Below are 17,621 nucleotides of genomic sequence, written 5' to 3' on the forward strand. Positions count from 1 at the left end.
ATGGCTGATAAAATTTAAATTCAAGATTTTAAATGACTATAAAACAAATTACTATGAAATGCATGTAACCATCAGCATACTAAACCAGGCATGCGACATAGTAATAATATATACTCTAAGAGATATATTTATACATCTATGTCGTTTTTCTCAATAATACTAAAAAAAGAAGGAAGGCAGCTCAAGGATTCTATTAATCCTTCAAAATTTCTACTTAAATCTCACATTCAATACCTTTCATCTCCACCTCAATCTGCTGTTCAATCCTCTCATGTAGAATTGATTCATGGGCTAAAATGGAAAAAAGATAAAGAAGTTTTAATGATTAATTCCACATACTTTCTTCCTCAATTTATAACTCATACAATTACAATTTTCTCTTTATTATAATAGAAAACTACATCCCCCAAATGCAGCAGAAAAATTCATGCCAAACAAGTCAATGAGCTGATAAAGTAGATGACAGTGTTGACAGAAAGATTTCAAAACATTTTTATTTTCTATTCTCTATGAAATTTCCACATTTAGTGTTATGATTCTCCATGCCTTTACATGCATTCAGAAAAGCAATTCACAAGTTAAAGGGAAATTTGTTTTTTAAATGTCTTATTGACTGAACACTCGCTTAGAGAGGAAGTCATATTCAGAAGGAACATGCATTTTCTGCCATGCCGCCTTTAGCTGATGGCTCTTCTCAATTTCTCCTGCAGAACAAAGCATTTTCAGCTAGTAATACTCTTTTGATTGGAACCATCTTTAAAACATTAAACTACCCAAAGTCCAATTACATATTAAGAAGCAAAACAAAGAGCCATCCACTCAAAATTGCTTTTATTACACAAGGAAAAGGTACAGTCTTTAGACATGGTCATCTCTGGGGCAGCTTCTTCAGAACGGCGAGTGCCCCGGTGCCGCTCTCAGCCCCCAGTCCGTGTGGCCTTGGGCTGGTGTGCTGGACTCCCTGGCCTCTCAGTTCCTTGTGGTCTCTGGCACGAAGTTAATGACAAACTTGCTGTTTTCTTTGACGATTCTCTCTTTACTTCATGGGTTGTTTTAATCTGTGACTCTTTGAGTGTTTTAATACTTTTAGTGTCTGAACCCAGGGTAATTTTTGTAACTGCTCTGGTTTGCGATTCTTTTGCTAGGTAAGAATAAAGTCAGGAAAAGGAATAAATTAGCTGTGTCTGTAAGAGTAAAACTCAAGCTGAATTGAGGGAAGATGGAATACCATTAGGATGAGAAGAAAAGCAGAATGTTAGTTCCGAAAGTAATAGAGGAAATAGCTATGCTTGCTATGCACATAAGAACTCAGCTTACACTGACTTCTGGGCTTTATATTCTTACTGGATCTTCATGGATAACTCTGTGGCCTGTGTAAAGTTATGAGGCCAAAATAAAAGAGGAACATGTAAAGACTGGCCTTATGTTAGGTAACTGGATAACAGTGCCTGATCCTTCACCCTTCATTTAAAAGTAGCTTATGTTTTAACTCTCTTAAGATCAAATAAGGCATTCTGGACTTTCCAGAAAAAAACTATTCATGCTCTAAGAGCACTTTAATAATATTTCATTGGAACTAGAATTCCTGGGGCAAAAAATCTCCAATCAAATCCCCTTTGGGGAGTTGACCTTCAAGCCCTGTGCTGTGGCACTGGGTTCTTTAGGAAATAAGTAGAGAGATCCAAATTTCTCCCGCCTCCACAATATAGCTAAGTCCCGATTGCATTGCTGCAGAAACTGTCACAGTTGTCACCTACATGACTTGTAGATATCAACTCCAGATAAACAGTGACCCTGTGATTACTGTGCTAGCCAGCAGCTGAGGTCAGCTCTCTGGATGGTGGAATTTTCCATCTTATTCACATAACTAGATCTCAGTTGTTGAGAGGCGTTGTAGGCTTTGGAAATACAACCAGCAATAGCTATAGAACAAAATGTCAGCTTCAGAAAGAAAAACGCCTCCTTTTAGGGAGTGAATATTGTAGTTATTAAGTGAATTAATGAGCCAATTTCCAAGTGTGGGGTTGAGATGGCTGGGCACAGGCACTGTATTTGTTGCCCCCAGCTCCTGTATAACGACTCAAAAAATGGTACAGTCGGGTCAGGTAAGAACCTGAGGCCACCGCTCTCAACAGACCCTGGGGGTGCCCATACTCTTCTTCTACTGGCTTCCCTCCAGTAAAGCTGCTTTGTCTGAAGATGTGCAGCATGGACTTCTAGCAAATAAAGAATAATTTTCTTGTTTCATTAGTATCTAAAAGGAAAATCCAAGGATAAGAGAAAGAAGCCATCCTTTGTTCAGACAAATTTTTTCATGGCTTTCCAGACACAGGGGAGAATCAATCGAGTACAATAACAACCAAAATAATGATCTGAGGCTATAAAAGCAGCCTGATTTATTAAGAATAACAACTAAATTTGGCCCAGACAGAGCCCTATTACTTTAAGTGCCCAATTTTTAATTTCATGGCTTCCTTGTAAATAGCTAGAACCTCCAGATAAAAATGAAGGGCAAATGAGAATTTTTGAACTTCCTAATATCAAAACATTTAAATTTAGCACAGCATCAGGCACAATAATAAATATTCAATGTATACTTAAGCTGTAACACCTTAACCTTCTTCCTAGGTGTCATATTTGATAAATATTAGGAAAGTTAGTACATGTGAAGTGAACATTAACTTCTTAAACCTGGATTTGCAAGTTATACTTCCTAACTCTAGACTGGAAAGTTAAATGTTCTTAAACAGTTTGGCCAGTGGCTTGGTTGACTTTTATAAGCCATTGAGATTAGATCATTAATTTAGAAATACTCTAATTAATGTATTCATTGATCCAATTTGCATGGCAGAAAAGCTGCGGAAAGCGATGAAGATGAAATGAAGTAAGTCATAGGTAAAAATCAAATAACCACCTTCTACACTTAGTACTGCTGATGTCGTCTTCTTTCCATACTCATTGTGTACAGTACAGCTGTACAATCCTTGGTCTACCAGCTGAACATTATGTATGATAAGGAACCAGGTATTTCCATTTTGTGACTGCTTCAATCTCTCAGATTCCTCTATCTTTGCACCTTCATGAGTCCAGGTTACATCAACAGAAGACTCATCTTCTAAAACACAGAGGAATTGAGCAGTGTCGCCGCACTTGACAGAGAGGTCCCGCAGATGCAGAAGGATCTTTGGTGCCTTGTCCATCATCTCTTCAGCATATTTCTCAGATAAACCAGTGTTTTCAGCAAGTTGTGAAAGGGATGCAGGATGGTGTGAGCCTACACCTCGAACGAATGCAGCTGTGTGGGTGGAACTTTGAGATATACTTTCAAAAACCTGCACTTCACATTCATATGATGATCCTTGAAATGACTTAATTTCTTTTTGGGACACTTTGCTCTCCTGCTTTGTGAAAGAGGAATCTGCCACTGCCTGGGGCTTGGTGGACTCTCTTACATCTTTCCCAGAACTTTGCCTAGCTAGGGCTTGCACTGTATAATCAAGTGACAAGAAAAAAAAAAAGAATATTAAGATCTAAGTTTTGTCACTTGGCTAAGTTAGTAACACAAAATGGCATGGAAGATGAAGATGAAAGACATCATTGTCACTTGGAAGCAGCGTGCCAGACTCAGTATGCTCTAAGACATCAGGAGCGCACAAAAGAAGATGCATTCCCGGTGATGAACGTGATGAATGAGATGAATGAGATGAATGGGTGATGAGGCTCATGAGGATGCCATGTAGTGTCTGGTTTCTTTCTTCTGCTGTCATTGCAATCATACAGAGCCAGCCTCTCTTTCTGTAACATTCGTCCTCCCTCCACAATATACATCGTCAAGAATATACAGCAAACAGATCATTAATGACGCATGAGATGTTTAGAAAAGTAAAAATATTAATCAGAGTTGATGCTTAACAAAATAATTACAAATAGAATGCACAGAACATATAGTGGATTTAAAGTATATACGTAGATTATCCCATAACGGAGACCTGGAGGGGGGGCACTTGTTGGGAGTTATTTTATTAGTATATTATGGACTGACCACAATATGCAATGAAACAGGCAGCCAAGACTCTCATTAGTAACAGGGGGAGTAGGAGGTGAGCAGCAAATCAAAGTCTTCGAAGCAAGATGGGCTTTACCTTTTGGAGTCACTGTGAGTGTAGCCGCACAAGTGGCTTCCCCAGCACTATTGGCTGCTTTGCAAGAGTACTGCCCAGCATGCTCTGAGTAAGCATCAACTATAAGCATTAAAGCCATGCCTGTGGACTCCTCAAAATGGAAAACTATATCTTTTGTAGGTAGAATTGGCTGCTGGTTATGAAACCACTGGATTTCTGGCTTGGGAATGCCAGAAACCCTTGCATGAAATCTGACTGTCTCCCCGCAGTGCACCCTGAGGCTTGATAGAGGCTGGATGAAGATGGGCTTTTGGCCAAGGGATTCCTTCTTAAATGAAAGTGATGAAGAGACATGCCATTGGGAGTTTGATGTAACTTCTTCAAGTTTGCTAAATCCTGAAAAGAAGCATGCCAACCTTTAATGTTGTAACCTGTACTGAAACCAGAATTCATCTGGGGGATCTGTTGCAAATTTCAACAGTGGACTAGTGTCCAGTCCAATCCTAATGCCTTGTCAATGTATGCCACTATTGATTCAACATCATACAAGTTCACTTTCATTTTGCAGACAAACAAACTGAGACATCAATAGTCTAAAGAACTTCACTATATTGTTCATGAAGGCAGTAGTGGAGTATGCAATTTGGCATTGGTATCCTCATTTTCTGTTTCTATTTTTTCTCCCTCTGGTCATAAAAACAGATTTTCTATTTTGCAAACCACTTTAAATCATTAAGAAAATATCTGTTTTTATAATTTGTTTACAATGAAGGAAAAAATTAAAAGTTGACCCAATCCTTATGTATTTGTATATACTTAGTACTATATAGATTAAATTAGCTCAGGAAAAATACTCTGTAAAAAAAACATTGTTCTCTGGTTTTGAATCAAGGTGGCCTCCCCCCCCAATCACTTTTGAAGAAGTGTCTGACTGTAATTCAAGGGACCCAAGTAACAGAAATGCTGAACCATCTCAGGACTGGGCCCCCCAACCTGCAGGCATTCTTTGAATGATGGCGAGTCCAGCTGGCTGGAACACGAACCTGAAGTTGTCCACTGTCTCTGTTGTGAAGGCAGAATTATGTCCACAAAACGGGGGCATGGTAACACTCTCAGATTTAAGAACATTTAAATTTTTATCCTAACTAAATGAGGAAACAAATAAGCCTATTTATTTAAGTACGTTTCTCCCCATTCTGATACGTGCTGATCAGGAAGCAGGAAAGCTGGTGATGAGAGCAATGCATCACAAAATGTTACTGAGACGAAGTCAGGCCCAAAGAAAAAAATGACGGCATATGATTCAGGATGAGAAGGAGTAAATGAAAAGTGAGAACACGACATGACCATGAAAATGATTAGTTGCATTAAAAGACAATGATAAGACCAAGAATGATTTACATGAAATCTTTAGTGACTGTTACTGACGGTGAGATTAGATCTATATTGAAATGTGGTTCTTAAAGCTGTTGTACTCTACCTTCCAGTCTCAAGTTGGCTGTGCTTGATACTTGACCTACAGCATTATTAGCAACAAAAGTATAAATTCCTTCATCTTCTGGATAAGCTTCAGCAATTTCCAGTTGGTAAGTGTCTTCGAATTGAGTCATTCTAAAGAAGCGAGATGGCTTGATTTTCTTGTCTTTGCTGTACCAAGACACTTTTAGATCTGTAGCACAAAAGAACAATGATATTTAAATCACAGAAACAGGTGGCTCTTTTAAATTTACCTGCAAGCACAATATTGATTGTACCAGTGACTATATTTCACATTTATCTTTATAACACCATGTTTTTCTTTTAGGCATGCCTCATGTGCTCTTAAATGATTTGCTTTCATCTTTAAGAAGGAAAAACTATTCTAGAAAAGTTTAGCTTACAGACTGGTTGTAATTTTTTAAAAATTTACAACTTCATATTCTTTTAAAAAAAGATTTATTTATTTACTTTTAGAGAGAGGGGAAGGGAGAGAGAAAGAGAGGGAGAGAAACATCAATGTGTGGTTGCTTCTGGCGTCCCCCCAACTGGGGACCTGGCCTGCAACCCAGGCATGTGCCCTGACCGGAAATCAAACTAGCAACCCTTTGGTTCATAGGCTGGCACTTAATCCACATCACCACACCAGCCAGGGCTTTAGTTATATTCTTGTAATAACCTTTATGTGTCATGCTGTGGAAGTAGGGAAAAGATGCTGATCTAGTCAGTGCCCTGGAGAACAAGACAAGTCCTGGGAAACAATCAGCATGAAGAGTTTGATTTGGGGTTGTGGCTGCCTACCGAGACTAGAAGTAAAGAAAAGCTGCACTTCTGGTGTACACTAAGACCAACTAAAGAGAGAGCCGAAAAGATCAATATCCCACAAAGTCTAAAATGGGCTGGAGAGAAAAAACTGTATTGTTTTTTATTTCCAATAATCAAGGATTGAAAGCTCTCAGCACCACAGAGAAATACTTTTCAAATTGAAAATAATTTTTAGATGGAAAGAAAGAATCATGGGATTTGGGCATCTTAGATGTATTTGGCTTTTGCCATGGTAGCAGCAGTAATAAATAATACTAAAACTAGCTATCCACACTAGGAATTAAACCATCTTAAAATGATAAAAAATAAAAACCCCAAAGCAGAGATAAAATAATGGTATTAGGTTGTTAATGTGATGGGCACCTTAAAAACTATTATATTTCCTTTTTTTTTCTTAGAGATTTTATTTATTCATTTCTTTTTTTATAATTAATTTTATTTAGTTATTTTTCAAGTACAGTTTTTTGTCTATAAAAACCAAAAAAAAAAACCCAACTATTATATTTCCATTAAAACTATAACCCTATAAGCTGACAGTGGATTTAAATTTAGTAACTTGTTTTAGAAGCCAAAATCAAAGCCATTTTGTTTCTGGAGGACCATCACTCTATAACTTCCTTATCTCAATACCAATCTATTTGGGATATTTGAATAGTTCAATCATCTTACACTTGTTCACATAGATTGCAAATATTGGTTTATGAAGGTTCCCGTCCTTCTCACGAGGGTAGTGACTTGTTTATAAACTACAGGTTCTCCTTTTGAAGAAACACATCTTTTTGCTTCTTCAGACAACAAAAATGGGTAGGAAATGGAGTCCTGACACTACGATTTACCGACTGTGTGATCTTAGACATATCATTTAATCTCTCTGGACCAGTTTCTCATTTGTAAAACGAGATGCATAATCATTCACGGGCTATTCACTGCATAACATTGGTGCATGGATTAAATGCATACACCTCTGAAAGTGCTTTACAAACCACTAGCACAAGCCAGTCACCAGAGCAAGGATGTCTCACATCACATCATGGAAGGAATAGGCAGGGCCTTAAATAACATGCTAAGCACAGGGTCCCGTGCCATCATCCCACAATTATTTCGGTTGTTTGGTTGTCAATGGAAATGGAAAGATGAAGAATTTGGCTTGCACCTTTAGAGGTTCTTCGCTTATTCTTGCAACTCCTTCCTTTGGTGAACTGAATGAAGCAGTAGAACCGGCATGAATTGCCAACAGGAAAAGAGCTAACAGGTGAGACCTCTCTTGGCAATGGACTGGGTGCTGCTAGCTGGGCTGCCACTGTGTCTGTTGGTCCCGGGCCTCTCGTGGCTCCTTGGAGGCCATCCCACTGCCCCTGCTCCTCACCTCCACCAGTCTGTTGCATTTGGCTCCTAATCTTGTACGTTTTACCTCCTGAATTCTACACTTTACCCCCTTTTTCTCCTGAGGCCCCTGGTGGGAGCCTCGCCAACACTCTCCAGACCTATTGTGCTAAGCCTCTCCCCGGTCCCTTACCTCCAGTCTCCGCCCACACTTTCACCATTCCTCCTCGAACTATCTCAGTATTGTTTCTGAAACAAAGACCTGATCAAGTGCTCAGCAGCTTAGAAATCCTTCAGTGGCTCCTCAACATAAATAAGATAAAATAAAAAAATCCTAAGCAGGGACTACCAAACACTTTCATATCTGGCCCTAGGCTTCTTGCCCACTCATTACATCACTTTCCCACCGTACTGAAACCATGTGTCATTCCCAGCACACAAAGTGACTTTGTGAATGTGGTTCTCTGCCCGGAACACTGTTGTATTCAATGACCCTATGGATTCTTCGATGCTCAGTCCACACATCTTTTTTCACGGTCTCCCAGACACAGAGTACTGATTACATGGGTTGTGGCAGCACTTACAACCTTCACGCTGAGCTCTATGAAGGCAAGAGCCAGGTCTCAGCATCCCTAGTACCTAAGATAATGTCTCAATAGCAAGGACACAACTGTTGGTAAAATAAAACTGAATAGATGCTTAAATGAAAATGGACATCCATCATTGCTACAAAAATTATTGATTGTTTCACTTAGCTAGCTGTCACTCTGTAAGCCTCCCAGTGGTTCCGACTCATCTGTAGAATAAACACTAGCAAACACAAATTTTAAAATTCTACTTTTCCAAACTGCTCTTCCACCAGGAGGTGGCACCAGAGACCTTTAATAGACAACATTTTTACTCATGAAAGCATCACCCATGGCTAGGGACAGTGCTTCCTGCTTCAGCAACTTTTGAGGGAACTTTCAGCTCCCAAACATGGGAATGAGGCTTTTGAAGCCCCATAATTTTTTTCCAATTTATAGAAGGAAATATCTTCACTAAATATCTTAAGGCAATACCTGGTCAGAGTTGCATAAATATTTTCAGTCCTGGGGACATGAAACTATGTGGTAAGCCTCTGAAAGGGCATTTTATTTAATGAATTTAATTTTTCTCATATAGAACATGTTTTCAAAAAGTAAAATAAAATACAAATTTTGATCAAAAAAAGAAAATATGTTTTCAAGAGGTGCATATTGAAAACATATTTTCAATATGTTTTTAGGTGCTAAAACCTGTATGTGTGTGTAAATATTACCACATGTAGAGTGTTAATAATCTCATGAATTGATAAACTCTATTCAAACATTTAAAGACATCAATCATATAGAAAGGATGTTTTCCTCTTTCTTTTTTACCCCAATTGGAGTCTTGTAGAGGACTTCAAATGTATTTTTGCAACACCTTCAAGGCAAAAGTATAATATAATTTATAAAGTAAAAAGCACCATACAAACATTGTTAAGGTGGTTTAATACTCTGGACAATTCATATATATGTATATTTATTGGAAAATTTTCTTCTAAAAATTCAATGAATGGATAAATTAGTGTGGCTTTCGCAAATTTGATATTAAAATATATTTTTCTCTATTGTGTTAATATAATATTATCAAGTCATTTCTGATTGGCCATATTTCCCTCACACTATGCTTTGAAGTTGACAAGGGCTATGGTATTTGCCCACACAGCTCACACAATACCAGAATTTTATATTTATATAATTAATGTCTATGGCTATAACAAAATTAATGTATTGGGCACCAGTCACTTGCCAGCTATCTTATAGGTGCTTTGTATGCATTATATTCTTTAATTATGCTCATAAAAATCAAACAAGTCCATTTGGTTTCTAGATTAGCATCTTCACCCCAGAGAAGGAAATCACGAGGACATAGCTGCTCAACTGGAATGCTAACTTGCTTAGGAAAATGGCTTTTGGCAATGTAATACTGGGTCATAAACTAATGGGAGGAGCATAATAAACAAAACCATATGACTTATTAGGAGTGCTATGAGACACCCAAGCTTAAAGAATTTTCCTCTGGTGGTGGGATACAAGAGCCAAGTAAATAAGGGAGTAATTTTCATTTTGGATGAAGTTGATTTTGTCCCTTTCTGAGGTCATCCTACAATCATAATTGGCTTGAAATGGCTCCATACTGTCTCATTGTACCAAGGTCAAACTACTTGGTTGGAGGAGCGGTTGACGATATTTGGGTAGATGCCCCAGTTAAAGAGCGTAACTGATTGAGGGATTAATGTATAATGGGTACTGTGCTAAGTGCTGCCTTGGGTTATCTAATGCAATTTTGGTAACGGTCTCCAGTGATTGGTATTAATCATTCAACAATGATTAATAGATACTCAATAAGTAATTATTGATCGCTCATTTGCCCAATCAATAATTACTTATTGAGTATCTATTATGTATAGTGCTATTGTAGGACAAAGATCCACCTGTTCTTATGGAGTTTCCCTAATTAGCTATCGCTTTCAGCCACCAGGTTCTAGGTACTAAGACAGAATCCTTGTCCCCATGAAATGTTCATTCTAAGATTGAATGCAATATTATTTTCATTTTATTCATAAAAGAAAGAGAACCAGAAAAACCATATATTTGCCTAAGGTCACACAGGGGAACCAAGATTCAAATCCAGCCTCTGACCATAAAACCTCTACTTTTGACCACTACAAGACAATACACTCTTTCATGCAAACACTGTCCAGAGACTTAATAATGTCTTACATATAAATAGGCCCTTCTTTTGAATCTTTCCAAAGTGCTATTATAATTAATCTAGTAATAATTGTAGTTTCTATTATATTTTAAGAGATAACAAAAGTGCAATAATAATCAGAAAGAAAACATGAAATTGTTTTGAAATTTAAAACATTGAAAGACACTATCTAATTTTTTTTATTGTGGTGAAAAAATAACACATAACAAAATTTACCACCTTAATCATATTTAGGTGTATAGTATTGGAAATAGACCAGTATTGGAAAACACTGATATAATTTAATTGAATAATTTAAGTAACTCTTCTGTAAGAGTCCTATTAAACCTTACATTATGCATGAGAGATGTTTGTGATGAAGGAAAGGGTGTAAAAGCCTGTCCCCCACATGTTTCTTTGTAAATACCAGCAGTGATACTGTTGCTTATGAACCTACCTGTTCCAGAAACTCTGCACTGGAAACGAGCTGGCCGTCCCTCAGAAGTGACAGTGTCTTGAAGCGGGGTGATGATGGCAGGAGGATAAACTGGCATTTCCTGATCAGGAGACACAACCTCCGGAACTAAAGAAAGGGACCACAGGATTTATCGTGACTGAGTCACCATCCAGCCCTCACAGAACAAGGCATGCCAATTAATCTTAATTTATCTCACATTGGACCACTGTCCTAATTCCCAAGCTGTAGAGCAGTCTACTTTTATGAGCTCCAAATTGTATTTTTAAACACACTGGGAGAACGCAAAAGTCTGGTTTCTTAGGTTTTATTAAAAGCTGAAAAGTAGCAAGACATTCCTACCTTCCACTGAGAGTGAAGCCGAGGTCGTGGCAATGCCATAGTCATTCTTGGCTTCACAGGTATAGACAGCTGCGTCCTCTGGGAAAGCTTCAATTAGGAGAAGGGTATACTCTTGGCCATCATGGAGAAATTTGCACTTGAAGCCAGTGGAAAGCAGCTGCTCTTCCTTGTACCAGGAAATTTTGGGCTGTGGTCTGCCAGATATCACAGCACAGAAGCGGGCAGGCTTGCCAGATTGCACGGTAATAGGCTGGAGCTCCTGTAGAACTTGGGGTGGTTCTGGAGCTGAGAGTAAATGAAAACAAATAACTTGTGAAAAAATGCAAAAACACGGAACAGCCCATGAAACTTTACATTAATTCATTGCTCTGTGGTTACCCACTCAAAATAAAGCTTTGGAATTGTGATATCTTGCCTTGTCTCAGAATATTAGGACATTCTTTGTGCTAAAACCTTTAGAATTTTGTACTTAAGTAGAGGGAATAGCTTTAGAGAGATACTTTGGATATTTTGCACGGGGGCAAAAAGTGCTGAAAATGTTTCTCAACATAACACGATGACCCTGTTTCTTGTTAGGGTCTGGGTGGGGTGCAGTGATGACCAGAACTCTAAATAAGTCTAGAACAACTTCTACATGCTATTTATTTTTAAAAGTCATTTGGGCAACTCATGTGGTAAGGTGGCTCATCTCAGTCAGGTTTGCTTGTTTTGCAAATATTTGTGTACATGTCATAGTCATTTCTTTATATACAGGGACCAGGGAAGGGTATCTTAAGTATGAAAGAATGACTGAATGTTATTTCAGATCTAGTTAAATGTAATTAGGTAGGTTTTTTAAAAAAATCATCTTTCCTGTTATGCTAGTGAAAGCATATTCTTAGTCCTGGGATAAGGAAGGGGACCTGAGTAACTCAGGGAACCTGGAAAAGAAGAAAAATGACTTCTATGAGGCTGGTTTCTGAGACTGCCATAGAAAAGGCCTTTCCTTCTCCATGCCTCAGTTTCCCCACTACTACAGAAATAATAATGACTGGATACAGGGACCATTTGGTCTCTTAGAGACTGAGGGAATCTTGGCAATATAGCTCAGTTTGTGAATCTTGAGATCACTCCTCGTGTCTCTTCACCTGCCTCTCGGGTGTTTGTTCAGGTAGATAACGGCCCAAGATAGGGAAGAAGAGGGATGGAGGTTGCATTTGCTTTAGGTATATAGATTAGTCTCAGATCAAGGCCGGCCTCAAATTCAGCTTTAAGGTTTCTAATGAGCAAAGTGCGTGGTTTAATGGCATTCATCTTAGGACTTGGTAACATGTGGAATTCCCCCTTAAAATTAAGAGCCTCTGGTCCTAGAGCTCGGGCAGAGAGAACCTCTTTCCACACTGCCTGCTGCTCTCTAGGCCTCCGTGGTCTGAAAGGGGACCTCTGGGTTCTGCTGAGGAACTGCCGACTGGAGGCTGTAAATGCTCCTACTGCTTAGCAGTGCTGCTGGTACGTAAGCGGTTAGTGGCAAGGGCAGACAACTAGAAGAGCTGAATGCTGTATCTAGAAAGTCACTTGGTCTATATTATAATTGACATGTATGTTCATCAGTGTTGACCAATAAATAAAAATCTAGCCATCCAGTGCTTTTTGGAAATGACGTCTTAACAGTCATTTTAATAGGTGCCATCCCTTTTCCACAGATATAACATGAAAATAAATATAGATGTAACCACATAAGTACCACAGGTTCTTTAGAAATTACCCAGAAACTACCCAGAACTTCAGTAACTTAAAGGGGAAGAGTTGTTCCAGATGGATCCACAAAATGGGTTAAAATCTCCACCTACCATTGACGTAGAGAGTAACCGAACTCCTGTTCCTTCCTGCCACAAAGGTGTATTCACCGGCATCACTGAGCCTGGTCTCAGAGATAAACATTCGGTGGATTCTTCTCTCTATGACGTATTGGTGTCGTTCTTGAATTTGGAAGTTGATTTCAATGCCATCCTTATACCAGTGGGCATCCACATCATCTTCGTTGACCTCAAACTCAACGACAGCACGTTGTTTCTCAATAACCTTTTGATGAAGCAGCATAAAGAGAAAACTGAAGCCTTGGTTTCCTTTCAGTTAACCAGGTCTTAAAAGTGCTCATTTGAAGAGAACGCAAAACCTATACCTTATGATATAATTAGTTGATTGGTTATAGCCCATTTTATGTTTCCCGCTCATCTTTGGGCAAATGGTACCCAAACTTCTTTTGGAGAGAATCATGCTTATACCTGCACTGAGGATGTTGCTCAAAGAAACAATGATTTGATCCCTAAATGTTTGCTTGTTAGTTAATAATAACAGAAATAATTCCAGTGTATACCTCTAGCCTTTTAATTACTTGTAATGCTTTTTTAAGTTGCTATTCAATTTGATTTCATGTGATATAAACAATAGCCTTGGGAATGAGGTAGGAAGCATTTTAAAAGTGAGGAACTCAAGGTTCAGAATCAGACAATAAAGGGTGGAGAACATATCCAGGGGGCTGAGCCCTCACTGGAGGCTTTTCCACTGTGGCCTGAGGCCTGTAATGCCCAGTTTTTCTTGGATGAGCAATATGATGGAACTAAACTCAAATGATGCTTCTCTTTACCTGTTACCTCCATTATATCATGTGGGAAGACTGGCACCCGTGAGGACAAACTCTCCACATAGTAGGTAGCAAAGGTGTTTGATCAGCATCTTTGCTAGGAATCCAGACTTGGTCATACTGGACTTCCTCTTTGACCCCAGCCTCAGTGTTCTCAGGGAAGTCCCTACACACCTGCCTCTCCCTCATAGGCAGCTTCCAAGAAAATGCTGCCTTGTTCAGAATCCCCATAATTCTAGTTGATGTGTAAACATCACAATATAAATTTTAGTTTGTTTTTTTCTGGTTGCTGCTGTTTGGCAAGTAGCCATTTACTGCATTAGATGGTGCAGTTTCTCCAGCTGTGTCGATGAAAGAATTTTGACAGCTGCTAATGACACACTTATTCCCTAGGCGAGGGGAGACCATAACAAAATTCATGTCAGCATGAGAATCTAAGCCAGTGAGGTCAGTTGACTTAATTCTTTAGAAGACTGTGGTTAGACAATTTAAAAGTTAATAATTAAAATATAAAACTATAAATTATGGAGTATTGGTAATTTCTCCAAAACTTTGGCATATATACAATACCTGGACCTCCTTTTTAATACTTCGGATGCGAACATCTCTGCCCTCCACAAAGAGGTTAGCAGTGGACAAGTTGCCTCCGGCCACCACCGTGTACTGCCCAGCATCAGACATCCGGGTGGATGGAATCAGAAGGCGGTGGACATATTTCTCCTTCTGTATCTTTATTCTATGGATGCAATGGAAGTTAAAGTTAATGTATGACGGCTCAAAGGAAATTGGGAATTCCTGGAATGTGGCGAACAGAACAACCGACCTGTCCACAATCTGCAGCTCTTGGCCATCCTTCATCCACTGCACAGTGATGTCGGGCTCGGAGACTTCACATTCAAACATGGCTCGCTTCTTCTCTAGAACCTTAATGTCCTTAATGTGTTTCCTGAATTCAATATGGCGAGCTGGAAAAGAGAATATAAAACATTAATTTTTTTCATGGCTTTATTAAGATATAATTCACATACTATAAAACCCACCCATTTAAGTATATAATTCAGTGGTTTTTAGTATATCCAGAGTTGTGCAACCATCACCACAATTGATTTTTGGACATTCTTGTTACCCTAGAAAGAATCTATGAACCCCTTTTCTATCACCCGACATCCTTCTCATTGGTTCTCCTCAGTCTTATGCCAACTTATGTCTGTATAGATGTTTGTATTATGAGGATTTTATCTAAATAAAATCAGACAAAATGTAATCCTTTGTGATTGGCTTTTCCTTTTTTTAAAGATTTATTTATTTTTAGAGAGAGGGGAAGGGAGGGAGAGTGAGAGAAACATTGATGTCTCTGGCACGTGTCCCAGCTGGGTACTGAACCCGTGTACCCACCACCCAGGCATGTGCACTGACCAGGAATCAATCCAGCAACCTTTAGTTTTGAGGGCCATCACCCAACCAACTGAGCCACACTGGTCAGGACGAGTGACTGGATTTTCTACCAGGCATCAAGTTTTCAGGGTTCACCCATGCTGTAGCATGGATCAGCACTTCCTTTTTATTTTTCAATAATATTCCATAGTGGGGATATAGCACATTTTATTTATCCATTCATCAATTTATGTACAAATTAACATTTTATGTAGTGTGTTCAACATTATTTTTCTGGACATGTCATTTATGAAGCTGTACCTTCTACATAAAGGGTGGCTGTCGATGTGGCTTTTCCAGACACAAAGGTGTACTCGGCAGCATCTCCAAAGTGAACATTCCTGATGTTCAATGAGTGCGTGAGCTTTTTGGTTCTCATCTGGCACCTGTCCGTTGATTTGATTTCCACACCATTCTTTAACCATTTATAAGAGATGCCTTCATGGTTCACTGTCACTTCAAAGGTAATGGTGTCTTTTTCTTCAGCATTGATGTCCTTCAGCATGGACGTAATCATGATTGCTGCAAAAGGGGAAGGAGACACACCCAAGGAGACTTGTGTCAGTATGACAGGGGTCACAACAGGTGCAGAATGAAAACCTGGGAGGTATTTAGTATCTCTATTAAGGTGATTACAGTTCACAGATATGAGCAATGATACCTTCCAGGTACCATCCTCTCTCTGGGACAATGCCAAGTAACAGAGAAACAGAAATTGCAAGCAACAGACACCGGAGCATCTTTATAGGTAGCCTTCAATGGCACTCTTATTGGAAAATCCTATTTAGGTGGAGATACTAGTGCCTAACTCAGCATGAAGTCTCAGTAGACCTTTCAATCAAGGAATTTTCAGTGGACTAAACAGTCAAGAAAGAAACATGTAGCATATGGAATAACAACTAGTCTACTGGATATGCCTTCTTTTTTAAACTTACGGGTCACTTTCAGGGTGGCGCTGACTTGGTCATTGCCACAGACAAATGTGTATTCTGCCGCGTCCTCTGTGCTGGTGTTCATGATGATCAGCTGGTGGAGTTTTCCCTGCACGACGATCTTGAACTTTTCACTCATCTCAATCTCCACACCGTTCTTCAGCCACATGGAAGGGACATTGAAGTGGGATACCTCGCACTCAAAGGAGGCTGTTTTGGTCTCAGGCACTTCGATGCTTTTCATGGTTTTTGTAATATGTAGTGCTTGGAAAAAAGTACCTCAGTTAATACATGTTATTTTAAAAGTGGATGAACCAAACAAACAAGAGGATGCCTGGTAATCAGCCAGGGAACTGCTGAGGTGCGCCTCATACTTACTCTCCACGAAGAGTTTAGCCTTGCATTCCAGTTGTCCCACCATAGCCGTGTACTCGCCAGCATCCGCGGGGGCAATGTGCTGCAGCATCAGTTTGTGCACCTTCCTTTCGGAGACCAGTCTATGTTTGTCACTCGGCTTGATCTCCACGTTCTTGTGGAACCATTTCACAGGAACCGTGTCATGGGAAACACTGACTTCAAAGGCCACAGTGGCATTTTCCAAAGCAGTCACGTCCTTTGGCTTTTTAATGATCTTGACAGCTAATAAGGAAGGTTGAAGTGAGTCAGTGAAATGGTTAGCTTGTTAGGAACCATGAATTGGCAACTTGTAAAGTGGTTTCTGAGTCAACTTACTCTCAACATGCAGTCTGGCACTGGCTCCCAGCCTTCCGAGCTTGAAGCCATAAACAGACTCATCCGCAAGGGCACAGTTTTTAATTCTCAGAGAGTAAACGGTTCCTTTGACTGAGATGTCGTACTTGTCATTGGATTTCAGGACAACCCCATTTTTGATCCACTCGACACCTTCCACATCCGGGTGTGTTAGCTCGATAGTAAAAACAGCGTCCTGCGTCTCTGTCACTGTGAGATTCTTCAGAGTCTTCTTAATTTTGACAGCTGAAGACAAATTTATGGTTGGTTTAAAAAATAAGGATGATATCGTCAAATAAAAAAGTCCTAAATAAGATCATTACCTGGTCATCTTGCACATGTATGCTTATCAAAAAATATTGTGGTTACGTGGCATCGCTGTTTTAAAAGACATCTTAAGGTTATGTAGGAAAACCTGGGATCCAGTTTGAAATGTGCATTGTGCAATGGTTTTTCTATACTTGAATGGGAGGAAATTTACTGAGCCATGTACTAACAGCTTAATAGATTGATTAGAGAAGAGTGAAAGAGGAATGGAAAATGGAAACATCTAATTTAGC

General features: G+C 39.2%; 1 protein-coding gene across 2 annotated transcripts in view; it reads right to left on the reverse strand.

Annotated features, from left to right (window-relative positions):
- TTN (titin) overlaps positions 1–17,621 on the reverse strand; it is a 270,276-nt gene that overhangs the window by 214,842 nt on the left and 37,813 nt on the right. For both annotated transcript variants that reach the window (XM_053665080.1, XM_053665079.1), the window contains exons 35-45: positions 17,044–17,307; positions 16,690–16,950; positions 16,315–16,575; positions 15,641–15,901; positions 14,769–14,910; positions 14,516–14,681; positions 13,152–13,383; positions 11,323–11,607; positions 10,963–11,088; positions 5,602–5,790; positions 235–291 (exon numbers count right to left, since the gene is read on the reverse strand). In XM_053665080.1, the coding sequence (XP_053521055.1) occupies positions 235–291; positions 5,602–5,790; positions 10,963–11,088; positions 11,323–11,607; positions 13,152–13,383; positions 14,516–14,681; positions 14,769–14,910; positions 15,641–15,901; positions 16,315–16,575; positions 16,690–16,950; positions 17,044–17,307 (2,244 nt within the window). The remainder of the gene's footprint in view (positions 1–234; positions 292–5,601; positions 5,791–10,962; positions 11,089–11,322; positions 11,608–13,151; positions 13,384–14,515; positions 14,682–14,768; positions 14,911–15,640; positions 15,902–16,314; positions 16,576–16,689; positions 16,951–17,043; positions 17,308–17,621) is intronic.

The sequence above is a fragment of the Artibeus jamaicensis genome, unplaced genomic scaffold, assembly GCF_021234435.1.
Source record: "Artibeus jamaicensis isolate MK-2021 breed Jamaican fruit bat unplaced genomic scaffold, CSHL_Jam_final contig_391, whole genome shotgun sequence".
In the NCBI taxonomy this organism is placed as follows: Eukaryota; Metazoa; Chordata; class Mammalia; order Chiroptera; family Phyllostomidae; genus Artibeus; species Artibeus jamaicensis.